Source organism: Medicago truncatula, chromosome 8 (assembly GCF_003473485.1).
Source record: "Medicago truncatula cultivar Jemalong A17 chromosome 8, MtrunA17r5.0-ANR, whole genome shotgun sequence".
NCBI lineage: Eukaryota > Viridiplantae > Streptophyta > Magnoliopsida > Fabales > Fabaceae > Medicago > Medicago truncatula.
In genome coordinates, this window is record NC_053049.1 from 43599427 (window position 1) to 43617708 (window position 18282).

At 32.2% G+C, this 18282-nt stretch overlaps 2 protein-coding genes across 2 annotated transcripts; one reads left to right on the forward strand and one right to left on the reverse strand.

Moving 5' to 3' along the window:
- The first annotated feature begins 850 nt into the window (after positions 1-850).
- On the forward strand, positions 851-6942 carry LOC11435722 (uncharacterized). Its single transcript, XM_003630266.4, has 10 exons — positions 851-1374; positions 1459-1556; positions 1656-1698; positions 2595-2677; positions 2766-2830; positions 4019-4080; positions 4825-4884; positions 5856-5888; positions 6244-6309; positions 6572-6942. The coding sequence occupies exons 1-10, from the start codon at positions 943-945 to the stop codon at positions 6626-6628; spliced, it is 999 nt and encodes a 332-aa protein (XP_003630314.1). The 5' UTR covers positions 851-942; the 3' UTR covers positions 6629-6942.
- Positions 6943-7082: 140 nt separating this feature from the next.
- On the reverse strand, positions 7083-8735 carry LOC11438987 (uncharacterized). The gene is made up of 3 exons (XM_003630296.3): positions 8578-8735; positions 7832-8457; positions 7083-7465 (listed from the first exon to the last, which is right to left on the reverse strand). The coding sequence occupies exons 2-3, from the start codon at positions 8393-8395 to the stop codon at positions 7241-7243; spliced, it is 789 nt and encodes a 262-aa protein (XP_003630344.1). The 5' UTR covers positions 8396-8457; positions 8578-8735; the 3' UTR covers positions 7083-7240.
- Between the last annotated feature and the right edge of the window lie 9547 nt (positions 8736-18282).

The window sequence follows — 18282 nt, forward strand, 5'->3', positions numbered from 1 at the left end:
AATGTTATTCCCACAAAATTCAATTGTACATATTTAAAATTATGTCAGCACTTACAAATCTTTCAAAAAAAAATATATTGTGTCAGCCATTACAAATCGGTCGAGTTACACGAGTTTACCGAGTGTTAACTCAGTCAAACTCGCTAAACCTTCCAATTTTACCAGAAATCAATTTTACCTTAGAGTTAATACGATTTTTGTACCTAAAAACGTAAACGCGGTAATCTCGGAGAGTTAACACTCGATTTGCGGAACATTGATTACGACATACTCTCTATCATAATATTCTCAATACAATTTTTTATTTTTTTTATGAGATAGAGAGAGGGAGAAAGGGGGATGAGAGAGAGAGAGAGAGAGAGAGAGAGAGAGAGAGAGAGAGAGAGAGAGAGAGAGAGAGAAAGGAGAGAATAGAGAGAGAGAGAGAGAGAGGAGAAGAAAGAGATACTAAGTTTTAAAAGAAAAACAATCTCAAAAAATCTCATCTTTTCATGAAAGATTTTTTCTTGTTAAAATTACACTACAAAATCCCATAAAATCCATCAAAATTCAATTTATTAAACAATCCTTCGAAATTTGAATGATTTTGAATACCACAAGACTTTTTTTAAATGATGAAAAGTCTTGATTGAATACCTCAAGACTTTTTTAAAATGACAAAGAGTCTTGATTGAATATCACAAGATTTTTTTAAGTTGTAAAAAGTCTTGATTGAATACCACAAGACTTTTTCATAATTAAAAAGTCTTTTAAAATCTCATAGAATCCTAATCCAATATTAAATGAAGTATAAAATAATAAGTAGTGATAAATATTCATTCAAAAAAAGTAGTGATAAATATAATTGTTGTCACAAGAGGGGGCAGGGCAGTGAGTCACCACCAAAAAAAGGGGGGAGTAGATTAGATTACAGAGAAAGAAAAAAAAAGGGGGAAAGGGAGTATGGCGCTACGTTGCTCCTCAGCAGCAGCAGTTGCAATTTTCAAGTCCTGTGTCTCTCTCAAATCACACATATTTCCTCCAATTTCACTTTCATTTCAAAACCTTAATTCTCATTCCAATTCTTCTACAATTTTCTGTACTGCAACCAAATCACAGAAAAATTCTCCTTCTTCCTCCAAGAAGAAGACGAAGAAAAAGAAGAATACTTCTGTTGAATCTGATGATTGGAAAAATTTGAATTCCAATACTGATTTTGAATTATTGCGTGATTTTTCTGTGGATAATGATGTTCAAAATGTTGTTCCTGGTGTTTCTTCTGGTTCCTCTTTATTTTATCCTGCTGATATGCCGTTGCCGGAACCTCCCACCGGGTTTGCCATTGACGAAAACGGTGAACTTCTGCTTACTTCGGCAAATCGGCTTATCACCATAGTGAGTATTGCTTTGTTCTGTTTTTTGTGTTGATTATTGCATTCGTTTGAGTAATTATCTAAATCTTAAATAAGTTATTAACAGGTTGATCCTATGAATAACCTTCCTTTGGATTGTGTTGTTCGAAGAACGTTCAAAAGTTCTGATAGAGATGAATGTATGTTGCTTTGCCCGGTTGACACGTAAGTAATTATAAAGTTTTACAACGTCTGTGTATATGAATTAATCTCTTTGTTTTTATTATTATTGATGACTATGGATATGGAATTTTATTAATGCAGGCCTGTGCAAATACTGAAGAACACACCTGATGGATGGTCAGCTGTAAGTTTCTGCCCTGAATTCTAAATCTCAATTTTTCTGTTTATTCGTATTGCTGCATCTAATCTTCATTTAGGACTAATAATTCTCAATGATATCTTGAATGGATTTGATTTATCTAATGTGAGTTTACGTTACGGATCGTAAAGAAGCCCATTTGCCGATCAATTGTTGATGTGACACACATGTGCTAAAATACCAACTGTTGTTTAGCGTGTTTTTCTCATCAATTATTGAGATGTTTTACTTTCCAACCTAAATCGTGTTATTTAATTTTGAGCCAATTCTCTTTGAATAATGCTTTTAAAAAGAGTTTAATGGACATACTCCGTCACTGGGAAATAGTTTTACACTGACATCAATGAGAGAACACAATTTTTCCATTTTTTCCATGTCATACCATCAATTTCAAAATGTTCATACAAAAATGAGGTGATGCGAAAATTGATGGATTTTCATTGTATGTTGGTGTAAAACAGAGTGCATATCCTTTAAAAAATTATGATCTACAGTTTGTTCTGACAAAGATAACATCTTTTGCTCTTAATCATACATCATAGTCACAGGGCACTAATTCTTCATGCCTAAACTATGAAGTATTTGTATGGGATCCCAATATTTCATTGTTTATTATGGGATGGTTAACAACTATTTGTTCCCTACATATCACTCATTTTTATTTTAGTTTTTGTGATATGGACAGATAAAAGTCAAATTAAAATCAATTGTTGTATGGAAAGTTGAACTTTTTTACTATTAAAAGAGTTTCTAGTTTCCACATGCAATGACATTCTTTTTGACCTTATGGGAAAATACATATTTCCTTTCCTTTTTATATTTTTATTTTTACGTTTGCCGAATCTTCTTACCCAAATTCATGTCTTCCTTCTGTGTTTTAGATCCGCGATGAGGAAGTTGAATCTATTCTGCCTGCTGCAGCGTATGCGCTCGCCAAGATACACATGCATCTTGTTTACAGCGGGTATGTTTCTGATTTGTTTGTAACTAGAAATTCACTCGTGATATTAACTGTGTTTGATCTTTACAAAATATCTGTCTGTCCATATCAGGTACTGTTACACAGCACGTGGCGGTTTTTGCTACACAGAACAAGATATACTTGATTTCCACACAGGCAAGTATTTTTTTACTTTCCCATTCTCTAAAGTACTAACGTCGAATGTTTCTGGTATTAGAGTGCAAACAAAACAAAGGGTTTATTCAGTTTGGAATATGTTCTTGTTCAATTGTGCCTGTTAAAGTGTAGTATGATTCAATAGTATATGATATGAGTAGTTAGTCACTCACGCCGTTTAGAGTTGTATTTGCTAAAAACTTGTTAAGTTTTTTTATATTACTTGGTCAGAGGTTGATTATGTGGAATGTCAACTTTTGATGCTCAATATTTTTCCTTCTGCTTCAAAGCCAAGTTTTTGGTGAAGAGATAAGCTTTTTCTTTTATGTTATTTTCATCACCTCTCTTTTAGTTTATAGTAGAGTGTTTTTCGTGGGAATTTAGACCCCTTCTTACTAGGGAGAATAAATTTGCCAAGTCACTTATTCTTGTGATATTATAAGGAGATGTTCGTGGGAATTTAGACCCCTTCTTACTAGGGAGAATAAATTTGCCAAGTCACTTATTCTTGTGATATTATAAGGAGTTGTTTGGGACTTGGGTAGCAACTTCATTAAGTGCTCATTGAATAAGCACTTATCACATTATAATTTATGTTTACAACTACTGGACTTAAAGTTTGGAGATAACATTCCTTTTTGTTGGTATTATAATTTAGCAACTTCATTAAGTGCTTATTGAATGAGCACTTATCACATTAGAATTTATGTTTACAACCACTGGACTTAAAGTTTGGAGATAACTTACTTTTTTTTTTCGTATTATAATTTCATGTGCAAGTTAGGTGGACCATGAATTGTTTTTTTTGAACGAAGGTGGACCATGAATTGTTGCATAGTTAGAATTATATCTTACATTTCTTTTCTTTTCTTTTCATTTCATTCTGAAGACATGCCATATATATTCATTGTTACTCGATTGTATTTTGCATTTCTGTTTTTAATGCATAATAAGCCCTACGTTTTTCATGCTTGATTCCTAATTTTCATTTTTCCTACTGTCATGTCTGATTGTGATTATATTTAACAAATAAAATGAAAGGTTCTTTAGGAAGTTATTATCAATATATGGCCAGGGTGATGATAAACGCACTCCAATCTGTTCTTACTTCTAGAGTGATAATTTTCGACACAACTATTTGAAACTTATGCTCTAAATATAATGCAAGTTGTTAATACCATTTTGCAGATGATGGTACTGAAGTGGATGGCTTGCCGAGTGATGGTGTAGAAATTACATATTTTGATCTGGTAATTTTATTAACTTAATTGGATATTTACACAGATATGTTTATTGATTTTTTTTTCTCCTTGTGAAGAGTTTGTTTTTAATGGAGGAATTTCATTAAGTGTTTCCAAGTTAGTAAGGAAGCAAACTTGTGTTGCAATTGTCTGTCTGAATACCCGTGTTTTATTTTTCACTTAACTAGTATGGACATTGTAATGACCAATTCACTGAAATGAACTTAATGTTTATTACATTTCTAAAAGTGTGTTATTGTTGTTCCTTGGTCTGTATTACCATACCAATGTTGCTTTTGTTTCCCATCTGTTTTTATCAAGTCTTTTGGAAGATCCTGGACCTGATCTATACATTGTTCTTGTTTGTCTTCAACTTTTTCCGTATTATTGATTCTGAAAACCATATTGTGTTTATATCATGAAGAAGTATGCTTTGTATAGATGCATTTTTGGTTATTTGTCCTCGTCCATTAATTTTAAAATTTAGAAGCGTGACAAAGGAACCTCGGGCTTGATGCAAACTTTTTCTTTCTAAATCGAGGGAGGGGGAAATTATTATCGGTTAAAGTGTTATCAATAGTCACTTTACTACTATCCCCGAAGAGATTTGAAGTCCTTGCCTTAAAGTGACCAGGTCAAACTCTTACCATTGAGTTGACACCTCGTAGACAGCCTGATACAAACTTAGGTAGAACTTGGGACATTAAGTTTCACTGTGTGCTAATTAATAGTCCTTTTTTTTTTTTTTTGCAGGAAGATACTCGCTACATGATTTATACACCATCTGAACCACTTCAATTTGTTGTTGTGAAGGTAAGCTTCCACTTGTACAAGCTTCTGAAAGATTGAAAGTAACCATTGCAGGATCACACCAGAAATTAAAAGGAAAACGTTTGATATTGGTATTTAACTAATATTCAGAAGAGGTTCTTCTCTGTTCAAGGAAACGACTATCAAATCAACAGAAAAATGACAAAAGATCGTAGAATAAATTTCCTTGCAGAAATAGAAAATAAGAACAAAATGAAATGATACTCCCACTACGGGAATAATGTTAAGAGTTGACATTGAATGAGATGTGACATGAAAATATGTTAATAAGTCGGGACAATCTTCATCTTATAAGCCAATTTTATAAGGCGATTGATTTAGGCCAAACCCAAATTCTGTGTTGGTATAAGAGCCTATCCAAGATTCGTAATGTCACCTCTATCAGTTACTGCTATCGTGCCCACTCAAGTCACCTTCCAAATGTTCAGTCCTGGACGTGAGGGAGAATGTGCGTGTGTGTTGAAAGTCTCACATTGAATATGATATGGCCTGGAAGTATGTTTTCAATTCCTAGAAATGAGAATGACTCTCAGTTCGTACTCCACAGTCCCAAAATTCCACTATAACACCAACCAGCCTTTCCTCCTGCGCCAATTCTCCTATATATTTTCTTCTCCCTTTCACCACTTCTCTCAATCAAAATCACCACTCTTAAGCTGCCACTTGTACCCTTAGTTATTCTCCCTCTTTATTCACCATTCTCTGCTCCCACCTGTCCTCATTGCACCCCGACTCCCTCTATGTCTTTCCCTTTTTCCCCCCTCCTTTTATAGACATGTTTAAGATGCCTATCATTGCCATTGGAGAACAGTGGCAGTATTATTCCATATAATCTTGAACACCCTACTCCGTGAATACCAGTAGTAGTGTTGAAGCTCTTTTAGATCTGAATTTGTACAATTGGCATAGTAAAATAGATATTATGATAATTAATTTGGCCTTTATTTGTGCAGGGTGAGAATGGGATGTTTCAAATGGCTGATGATGTAAGTAGGCAGTTAGCCAATCATTAATTAACTACAAAATTTGTTCACAATTTCCTTTTTTAGTCTCAATCTTATATTTTGTATGTTGCATGGTCCTATTTTTTCTCCCCTTTTACTCCTTTTTCTGAGATCAGAATGCCACTTACAAAAGGTTGTCCAGATTTTGGTTGCCTTGATGTTTTTCGGCTGTGGCATGCGCTGTAACAATGTTATGCGTTCCAACTTTTGTTGCTCGTATGCATTTATAATATGGAGTCAAAATATGAATTTATATAATTTTCGTCATATCATACATACATAACACACAAGAATTACTGTGGGTGTGCTTATCTGCTAAGGCAACATTTGTGAACAGGACTTGCTGGATGATCCTGCTGTCATTGATGCCATAGACGAGGAGACTGAATTTAATGCCTTGGTGGTATGTGACTTCATTCTTTGAGGAAACACGCTTTTTAGTAAATTATGACGGTGTCACTGTACTTGTAGTCTAACAATGTATCAAAGTTATACAAAACATCCACAAGAGTGTTGCAAAAGTCACTAACGAAAGACACATTCACATATGTTATTGTAATTTTAATACATTGCAGTCACAAAAGTGCACCTTTTTAACTATTTACTCCCATGTTACATTAAGTCTGACGCTTCTATTTCCATGTTTGTGTTGTGGTTTTCCACAGGAAGAAGAAGCTGCACTTATTGAAGCAATGATGGATGAAAGCAATGATGATGAATGAAAACTAATCCGATAGAGTTGTCACTCTGTTTAGTTAGACAGTATGTTTAGTTAGTATTTGTTGTTATCTGGAAAGTAGAGATAGATAGAATGCCCCTTGTTAGTATTTGTTGTAATCTGGAAAGAGTATGGATTGTTATCTGGATAGTATGGATAGAATGGCCCTCTCTGTATATGATCAATTTTGTAAGGACTTCAAAATTATAGGGAAATAGATTGACTGTGCTCTTGAACTGTGCAACGCCAATCTTTTTGGTAGGAATTTTCTCATTGACCTGAGCACGGTTGATTTTACCGATCTCATCTTTTTCTGTTCATATCAGTTTTACATCTATTATGTAGGAGTTGCTTCCAAAATAAAATCGTTATTAATGTTACAGCTAACAATATCAGTATGTTACAATAACTTGGTGTTATTTATATATTAGATGCTATATATACCATACACATCCAAGTGAAGAAACAATATGTACAATACCTTGGTGCTATTTACATGTATTAGATGTTGCTATATATACCGTACACACATCGTAGTTTTCAAAGGAAGAAATTAAAGGCTCTTTAAGACAACTTGTACAGGACTTATTACATGTATAACGAGATCTTGTACAAATTAAAGGCATAAATTTATTGATTTCTTCTGTGGTACATGTGATTTGTTGATGACCCCACGTGGCTTATCCTCAGCAGCCTTAGCATAAATCTCCCCCCTCTCTTGGAAATACCTCTTGAAAGCTCTTGGAAGGAACCTTGGAATCAAGAACCCAAAGAGATTGATGGAGAAATAAACCAGATTAGCCACAGCCAAAACCCTCCCAAACCAAAACCATGCTTTGTCCTGCACAAAATGCACCAAAATTGCAATCATTTCCAATATATCAAAGTTACAAAAATATAATCCAACGTCTCTTTTTGTCCTTAAACGTGTCATCCATTTGACGGTTTGGTATTCAGTTTGAACAACACGTTCAGGAACCGGAATGAGTCTAAATAGTGATGATGATGAAATAATAAGACTTAATGATGTGTTTCGTCATTTAAAAATTAATTCTTGTAATCGCTAATCTTGGCAATTTACCCTTGCATTGTTTAATCATTTAAAATTTCGTCTTTGACCAACTTAATCACTGCCACATCATCAAATTAGCAAAATGGCATGGAAATGGACAAAAATACCCTCGTCATTAAGCCAAATAATAATAACCTTAAAGTGTGCATTTGCTGGCAAAGTAATGTTGAGCCACACATTATGTATCCAATTAATATCCACAAAGATCCTCCTTACTGTATACATCAAAGGCACCAATGCTCTCACAGGAGGTGAAAACACTGACAACCCACTTATTATATTTTCAGTGAGTATTTGAAAAGAGATCAAGAACAGGTGTGGACTTGCAGATTTCACTGCAAGTTTATCCCCTCTTCCAAATCCACCCAACACATAAGCTAGAGGCAAGAACAATCCAAGAATTGTTCCAACAATAACATAGAATTGAAAAGCCTTGCTTCCATGGAAAACAGTTTGGGACACACCACGATTGTATGAGGGAAAAGCAAAACGTGAAAGTGCTACTAGATAGATAGAGACAAAGAAAGGGAAGAGTAGATCAAGAAGAGGGACAAGACCACTTGCTGAGAAAACCAATACAAAGGCTACAAGTTGTAGTTCTATTACACGTAATGAACCCATCATTGTCATGCTTCCATGTTCTTGCTTTTTCTCAGTTTCATATCCACCACCAGCCACAGCTAGAGACAAACCTGACATTGCTTTTCCTTAATTAATGTTTCTCTTAGTCACACCTTAGTTAACTAATTCCTCTTCTTTAACTGAAAATATAGGAAAAAAGAATATAGTTAATTAAATGTAATATATACTATACTATGTTATATTTGTTTAAAGAGGAATATAGTGATGTGAAAAATACATAGATCACTAAAAGTACGTACCTAGTAGCTGAAGTGAAGGGTATGATGAAAACGACGAGTTGAAAGGGAGATCTTGAATTCAACAACTATAGTTTAAGGAATATATTGAAAGTATTTTGAGTGATCAGAACTAAGAAAAGGACAGAATTATGGATTCACTCACACAATAAGAGATTCTGCTACCACAATAATATAGCATGCCAAAAAACGTGTAGAGTAGCATGGTTGACACTTGCTTCATCCTACACGTGGATTTGGTCATTGCTATACACATGCCATGTTCTACATGATAAGCATCTTTTTCTCTTAGTTGGCAAGTTAACAAGTCATGTTTTAGGCGGTTATGAATATGGTTAGGTTGAAAATGTGGATTTGGTTTGGATTGAATCAATCAATTTACATGAGCCAAATAATCAATCCCCTTAACTCAACAAACGCCAAAGAGTATTTGAATTGAATTTCTATTTTAGAAAAGTACATTTTGTTAAATTGAGGAGAATCAAATCTCAAACATTAAAAGAAATATACTTTTAAGGTCTCAAGCCACACCATCAGACCAATATAAGAAAAAATGCTATTTGCTTCTTCATATACTCGTAATCGCTCTCCAACTAATCCAACATGTAATATTGTGAGGGGTGCCCGTCTGCAAAAGGATGAACAACATTAAAAAGTTTGGTTATTATTTAGTTCCAAGTTTATAAATCAGCAATGTGAAGCAACTACCTCCCAAGCAACAATATTTGTTCTGTTTTCACGGTAAGTGAAAAAATTAGCTATATAAATTGGTAACTATATATATTTTTTGAATGGCTTGATCGGTTACTATTGATGTCATAAAATAGTTGACATAGCTTTCATTTTTTCTTGCAATGAAAAGAGTGACATGGAATGCAGTGTCTTTGGCAGATCTTATATATGGCTCTCCACCATACAGTTGATTGATAGCTATACAAAAATAGAAGAAAATCAAACGATCACGATAAAAAAAAAATATAAAAATTGTTTGATAAACAAATTTACAAATTTAACGTACAAATTTTGACTAAGATGCACTCAAGGAAAATACTAGAACAAGAAATTGTAGAGTGTGAAGGCCAATAAGTTTGTGTTTTTAGTGTTTCCCTCAAAAAAAAAAAAAGTTTGTGTTTTTAGTGTTTGTGAGTTTATCTCAATTAATACGGACAATGCAAAATATATGCAGGAGTATGAGTTTCAACCTCGGACACCCCCTTCTCCGAGCTCTAGCCACTAGCTAATTTGACAAAAAAAAAATTTGTGTTTTTTCTTAAGAAAAATGTTAAAGGACAAGTTTAATACGGATGTGTTTAATATGAACCTCTTATAATTGGTTTAAAAGTGGACCTAAAATTAAATTTTATAATATTAAAAAAGAGTATTTTATTAGTATTTATATAAATATGAGGGTTCGCCATTGAACGGAGTTCATATTTGACTATTCCGTTTAATAGATATTTATAATCCTTTATTATAAAAGTTAGACTTGGTTAGAAAACATGTTTGCCCTAATTCACCCTAATTTGCTCTAACCCCTAGCATTTTCCCTCCTAAACATATATTTATTGCTAATCTAATCTCACCCGTTGATGATCAAACTCTATTTTCAAACTCCTCATTTTCTCTCATATAACTTAGTTAATGCCAATTGAAAACGAATAACACACTTTTAATGCAATTGAAGACGTAGTTAATGCCAATCAAGTCAGTCAACAACCCCCTATGTCTCAACCGTAGATCTCATAACAACCCCCTAAGGGTCAAGCTAGCATTTAGCCCTAAATACTCCAAGTTTTCCCTCCCTTGCTATCATTTAATGCGATAATGAATGAGAATAAATACAAATAATGACAAATTAACATGAATGATAATAAATACAAATAACTACAACAATAATTACAAGAATGTTGACTTCTATCACTCTCAACTAGGGCTGGAAATGAGTCGAGTCGAATCTGTCTGAGCTCGACTCGACTCGATAAGAATTGGTTCGATTCGAAACTTGGCTCGAATTCGAAACGAACATTTTTCTAGCTCGAGTTCGGCTTGTTTAAAGTTCACGAACCACTCAGTTCGACTCGTTAGGTTCACCTCATTTGCTCAAATTGCATATTTCAAAACTTTTTTTTTTGGAAAAAAGATTTTTTTGTCAAATATACATGTCTTTGACCTAAAAATACAAAACCTTTAAAGGAACAAAAAATATAATGCAAAACCTTTAGAAAGGTAGCAACACTTTACATATACTACCTGTAACATATATATACTACCAGTATTGGTTTTATATGTTGTATTTGTAATGCACCGCTTGTATATATACTCATCCTCTCTAATCTTTTGCAAAACTCTCCGATGTGGGACAATTTTTATGCACAATTTTGTTTTAAAGCCTTGTGAAAGCATTAACTTTTTTCCCTCTTTCTAGTATTACAATTATCGTTGATTTTTATTAAATTAGCAATTAGTAATATTTTATATGAAAAAAGTGCATAATTATTAGAAGAAGTTTGTAAGAAATTCTATATTATATAAAAAATTGTGTATGTGTATATGTCGAGCTGTTTCATGAATCAAACGAGTCGAACCATACCAAGTTCAAGTTCAACTCATTTGGTTCATGAACCAAGTCCAATGAACCAATTATCGAATCGAGTATCGAACTATTTTCGAGTTGGTTCGGTTCATTGCCAGCCCTACTCTCAACTAACCATTAAACACCCAAGCATTTATCATGACTTTTGATATACATTTATGCAATGAATATGAGATTCGAACTACCCAATCATCATCCTCTATGTACACATATAACTATGATTCAAACTCTCCATTCAACTCTATATATACAGGTGCGTTGACACCCTCCTTTGTTTGTAGTTTACACAGCTATAACGAATTCTATCAATGTATCATCAAACCTCTAATGGTTGAACATGATGTTGAAACCATGTTGGTGTTGCATTCCTTGAAAGATTAGTAATCTATTTATGTTCGATGCTTATCCTGCGTGTTCATTCGGACTTTAAAATAACTTTTTTTTCTTCATGTTTTACACCTCCATTGGATCCAATTACGATCAAAATTGTCTGTGTGAAGGTTGAGTCCGTCAAACAAAATTGAGATTGGTTGCGTGTAATTTGCATTTTTGCAATTTTGATCCTGTTGGCATTTGCATCTGTTCAAATTGCAACTTTATTCAACGTTGCTGGATTGTTTTTAAACTAAGTAACGTTATTTCGTAACGTATGATGAATGTAAAACGTTAACAATAACTAGACTATGACGTTATCGATTTGTTCAGCGACAGAGCCAGAAATTTTACATTGTGGGCGCTATATTCAGATTCCAAAGATTTCTGGCTCCTACATAAATTATGCAATTGTCCCTAATATAATTTCTGGTTTCTACATATATTATATAATGTCCCTATTTCCACTCATACTTAAGAATAGTGCAATTATTAGTGTACAATTAGAAAAAGTAATTAAAATTGCATTAAAAATTGAAATGATCATTTAATTTAAAACAATTTTTTTTTTACATATGAATCACTTATAACACAAAAAATATATATTATGATTTCTTTTTTGGGTCAAGTAGGTTGGTGATTTGAGCTCACACATTTTAAATATGGAGAAATTGAGTGTTCAGGATTCGAAACATGACTCCTACATATATTATGCAATGTCCTTAATAATTGAGCTAAACTGACGAAAAATATATATTATGATTAATATGGATCAATTTATCAATAATTGAGATATTAAATAATTTCACTAATTTTAATTTGATAATATAAGTTTTTTTTTTTTTACTAACTAATGGGGGTATGAAGTAGGCTTAACACCATTTACTAGTACTAGAATTAGAATATTTGTGGAGGCACATGCCCAAACAAGGGTATATGTAGCTCCGCCGTTGGATTTGTTATCATTATTTTAAATTAGGGTTAACTTAAACTTTATCATGCTATTTTTATTGGTTACTATACATTTATTATGCTATAACTTATTCATTTATATTTCATTTAATCGCACGGGTAAAAAGTCTAATGGTATCTAATGAGAACTCATGCTATTACACACAACACTATTTTATAACTGCAATCTACAAAAACCCTAGAATGTTAGATTCTCGTTGGACATCAATATCAATAAATATAAAATTAAATGTCTAAAAAAACCCTAAAATGTTAGATTCTCGTTGGACATCATCAATATATAAAACTAAATGTCCGCCATTGAGTGTCTCATTCCCTCTTAAATATATACAAATTTGCAATTAATAGAATGAAATTTGAAGAATCCGTCTAACCACATGAATGTGAGAGTCACAAACCTTAAAATTCAAATATGACTTAACAATGAATCATCAAGAATCTCTCTACGATACTCTCATGGTGGTTCCCGTTTTCTTTTTCTTTTTCCTCCAATGCTTTTATCTCTAAGTAAAGAATATTTTTCATGTTATTGTTTTTGTCCTCCTAAGGCTATATATTCACAGCCACCCGGACTACAACAACATCAAAACCCACACACGCCTGACCACCCAAAAGAAAAACCAAAGTGCACCAAAAGAACAATAACTAATGCTGCCAAAAACAAACAGGAAGAAAAGACAACGAAAATCTCCAAAAACTCAACTTATTACATAATCCGAAAACACTTTAAAAAACTAACCTAAAACTCCAACATTTCAATTGCAGGGTGAACATTTTTTTTCTTATAAAAATCAATTAATTAATATCCGTTGTAGCCAATTTCAATCACCCGTTTTAAAAGGCCAAATTAAATTGCTAAAAAAACTAAGGGAATTCCTATGACTTGTGTACATGTTAAAAAAATCAAAAATAAAAATATAAACTTAGAAATTATGTATTCAATTTCTTAAAAATTTAAAAGTTTATCTTTCTGTTTTCTTATTCCTTTAATTTCATTAGCTTGTTATCCTGTACCCTTAAAGTACAATTAGCATAACCCAAAATCTGAATGGTTCAAAAACTGAACAATTAAGAAAACTAAAGTGGTTCAAAATTTGCACAATTGAGAAACCAAAGGGGTAAAAAAATGTATTTAAGCTTAATAGTTACTAAATATTTTAGACAATTGAATAAAATATTTGATTTCACCAATTCTTTTTTTTTTTTTGGGGATTTTGGTTTTTAAATTTTTATTTGTCAAATTTTTTATTCAATTACAATGATATTTTGTTATTTATTTATGCAAAATAGTTTTTTAAAGTGTGGATATTGAATACATGAGGACAGTTTTTGTTTTTTTTTAATTCCTTAATATCGCAAATAGTTCAAATACTGGAAAAATCCAAAATAAAAATTAAATTTATTGGTTCTCGATAATTAAAGAGAGAAAAAAGCAATTAAAAAACATGGGTAACAAAAATATTGTTGCATAACCTGTGTACAAATAACATATCGGTGTAATTATGGAGCTAATATTTATTTATATTGTAGGAAATATGAATACATAAAACAAAAGCCACATAAAAATTAAAACAAATCACCATTAAAACTTATATATTAATCAAGGAAATCACACTAAATCAAAAAAATCACAGTTAAAACTTATATACATTCATCTATCTATTCCATTGAAGACAGCCAACATATGAAACTAAAACGTCTTCCAACTCATCGATGACGTCCGATCTTCTTGTTTAATCTGCCACTAAAATTACAAATGAAAATTATACCTTCAGAGCATGATCTTATGTCACCGTTGAGACATAGACCTTATGAAACACTTAATCAAGGGAATTACACTTGTTGAAATAGCAAAAATATTGTTAACAGATCCATGAAATCCAATAGGATATTTCAAGGGAACATAAATCAACCAAAACGATTTGTGCAGCATCATAACTCCAACAGATGCAGTGATGCTACATCTAGTTGTTGCTCTGATATTCATAGATTGAAACATAAGGATTAGTTATGGCTACATGGAAGTTAAAGGATTGGATTGAGTAGGGTTGAGGAAGGAACGTGAATATTTTTGCAGCAGCGGCTAATGAAAGGGGTTGCAGTTCTTAGCCTATGTGAGAAGTGAGGCTATATATATATAGGAGTGAATTAGGGTTGCAGTTGGCAAACCCTAATATATTTGTGGAGCGGCGGCTAATAAAAGGGGTTGTTTGTGTTAGTCGATTGTGATTGTCAGCTGCCTCTATATGCAGTTGGTTCCTTAAAAAAAAAAAAAAAAGTGATACAGTTTGTAACCCTAATCTAATTTTTACTCTTGAGGCAATGAATGAAAAAAATAATCCAAATCATAACTTTTTTTTTTGTTATTTTAATTTGTCGTTATTTATATAAGAAAATACACCAATTTATTTATTTTTTATGCAATTATTGTAAATGAATTAGACATAAGAAAACGACCAGGGTTACTTCCTCTATCGTTTTTTTTTTTCTCGTGACAGATTGGTACAAAAATGTGTGTTTACAAAAAATATAAGAAAATACCAAGATTATAATGAAGAAACCAAATAAAATATGTCATATAAAAATTAGTAAAAGGAGAAGAATAACTATGCAATTCTTTAAATTTTATAATTGTTTTCTTTTAAAAAAAATATATACAATTTTTTTAGCGTAAAAAAGGGTAAAGGGAGAAAAAAATTGTGGTCAAATAAAAACTTTTTGCTGTTAACCCTAAAAAATTTATTTTAGCGTGGCAAACAAAAGAAGCAAATGGATAAGAACAAAAAAAATCAATCAATTAAAAACCTTTATTGTTTTGTTATTTTGTGGTGATAAGTGTTGATTGTTGACTATAATAGATAATGAAATTAAAGTCTACCATATCAATTAAATGCATTTATTATTTTGTTATTTTGTGGTGATAAGTGTTGACTGTTGACTACAATAGAGAATAAAATTAAAGTCTACCATATCAATTAATCTAAGCCGTTAATCAATATTTGAATTATTGCGGATTCAACAATGGATTTAATTTGGCATCACCAGGTTCATTTGAAAGTACTACATCCGTCTCAAAATTATTGTCTCTTTAGCAATTTTTATTTTTCTCAAAATAATTGTCACTTTACAATACCAATGCAGTATTTATTATTTTTTCCCACTATTATTATACCCTTATTTATTGAATTTCATTCCACTTAACTAGTCCACTAACTATAATTAATAAGGGTGTTTTAGTAAATTCTACTAATTTTACCCTTGAAATCAACACAATTAATCATTTTCTTAATAATCGTGCACAAATCTTAAACGACTAATATTGTGAGACGGAGGGAGTATCGGTTTTTGCGTGGAGGCTTCTCTGTGATCGCTTACCAACGAAATCAAATTTGGCGGCTAGAGGGATGCTCTCTTCTAACGTGTCTACGTGTGTTTTCGGTTGCGGTCATCTGAAACGATTCAACATCTCTTTTTATTGTGTCCTACTTTTGGTTCTATTTGGCTGCTTGTGCGCGAGTGGATTAGTGTTCTCGGGGTGGATTCTCATAATATTTATGATCATTTATTGCAGTTTACTCATATGACAAGTGGTGGCAAAGCTAGAGGGTCTTTCATGCAACTAATATGGCTTCTTTGTGCATGGGTCGTGGAATCACTACAAGAAATCTGTCAATTTGACCGGGAATCATTAATGAACGTAATAATCGTCTGTTTAATGATATTGCAATTTCCATTTCCCGGTTGTTGGACAAAGTTAAGTTGATGTCTCTAGGGTGGCTGAAAGCTAAAAAAGTCACTTTTATTTTTGGTACTCAGACTTGGTGGTCGAGCCCTTTAGCATGTTTGGGCATAGACTTATGTTTTTTGTTTTATCGTGACACCGCTACACGTTCAACAAAAAAAAAAAAAATGTACAGTTGTGAGCTGGGGTCTAGGCTAACTTAAAAAAAAAATACATGTTAAAAAATAACAGTCATAAATACACTTTAATTTTTGTTGCAAAAAATTAATTTTGATAAATGCTTTTATGTATGTGCTCATATGTATGTCCATTTTGATAAATGCTTTTCCTATGGTTCTTCGCTAACTATCAATGATTTACTCAAATATATGCCGATTGTAGCAAGAATTAATGCTCGTTATGTTTTTCCAATTGGTGGAATGAAATATTTTTCGGGTAATAATAATTTATTCACGAATTGACGAAAATTATGGTTGACAAAATTATTTTAACTATCTTTAATTAACGTAAAATTCATCTGCAAGCAAGCAAAATGAGACACATTTAAAATAGAAACTTGGAGGGCAACAATGCCATGTGATGTGATGGAATCATGCATGTAATTGGTAGGATATTTTTGAGTTGCTTGGAGATCAAGTCTACAACCTTCTTGTTTTTATGTGTGGAGTTTTATTTCATTTTTCAAATCAAAGCATAGAACTACTTGAAATTTCATAGGATGCTCTGAACAAAAACTACAAAATACCATAGAATGCGGATTCGCATAGCAAATTTGCTCAACTCTGCAACTTCAGAAAGTACAACACAAGCTCAATGATCACAGTTCATTTAACTAATTACAAATACATTATGGTCATGACCTGAAAATCGCTAGGTAAACTAGAGTTTAACCTATATTCATCAAATTTCTTAATTTAAATTACTAAGTCTCCCACTTAAATTCGAATCCTTGCCTTGGATTCACACAAAGATTCTTACATGCATTACAGTTCCTAAGCTTGATGATACATGAATGTAAATGGAAGAGAATTGGGAGTTTGGTAGGGGTGGGGTGCTGGCTCGGTGAGGAGAAGAGAGAAGGAAGGGTATTGAAACTGCATACTTGCCATCCCCATTTACTAAAATGCCCCCTTTCTTTTCTTATCTAATTACTTTTTTTTTCTTTTTCAAGTAGCGTAGTGGTTAGAATTCACCTTATAAGATGAATAAGTGGGGTGTCCGGCATTCGAACCCCGGCCCCTGCATATAATAATGCATTGTCCTACCAACTGAGCTATGCTCACGGGACTTCTTATCTAATTACTAGTAGATGTAATTAGCAACTTTGCTTAAGAATAAGAGGGTAATGTAATCACCATTTACTAATTAAATATGAATTTTTATGTTTTTGGTGTTAAATAGTTCATATTAAATTCATATTTTGTTAAAAAATCTATTTTTTTTAAATATTGGCATAATTTTACACCCATTTCTAGAAAATTTGATTAAAAAATATGAAGGTTAGACACTATCACTAAAGACCAAATTTATGGATGAAATTTTTTGGAGGGACCAAAATCCTAAGAAATATTTTAGGGAGATTAAAAAAAATGTTGATATATTTAGGGGAACCATTTACTTATTTAACCTTAAAAATTGATTCGACTTTTGATGTCTTTTTTCTATATATCGTTTTTATCCCTATAAACATTAAAATAACTTCATGCTTTATAGAAATGTCGCCAAACTTCGCAGGTACACAGTATATGTTATGATAGAAGTCTCTGTAAAAGATGAGTTGAAAACTTGATTTTATATTGAAAAATTTGAAGGTTGCATATAAGTTGTATTACAACATAGACTAAAACTGATATCAAAATCATTGTTGAACCTAAAGCGAAAGAATTTTTTTATAGAGGCTAAAAACAAAATTTTATGGGTCCTTATAGATTTAAGGATGAAAAATTCTATTTTAGTTATAAAAAAAAGTTGATGAGGTATCAAATAAAAAATTATTTAAAAGTTCGTGGATTAGATTAAAAAAGTATAA

Excerpts from the sequence above, each read along its gene's own strand:
- LOC11435722 (XM_003630266.4), top strand. The coding sequence starts at position 943 with ATGGCGCTACGTTGCTCCTCAGCAGCAGCAGTTGCAATTTTCAAGTCC. Across the intron at positions 2,678-2,765 it reads ATGCATCTTGTTTACAGCGG|GTACTGTTACACAGCACGTG; the intron begins GTATGTTTCTGA and ends TGTCCATATCAG. Across the intron at positions 2,831-4,018 it reads TATACTTGATTTCCACACAG|ATGATGGTACTGAAGTGGAT; the intron begins GCAAGTATTTTT and ends ACCATTTTGCAG.
- LOC11438987 (XM_003630296.3), bottom strand. The coding sequence starts at position 8,395 with ATGTCAGGTTTGTCTCTAGCTGTGGCTGGTGGTGGATATGAAACTGAG. Across the intron at positions 7,466-7,831 it reads CAGCAAATGCACACTTTAAG|GACAAAGCATGGTTTTGGTT; the intron begins GTTATTATTATT and ends CATTTTGTGCAG.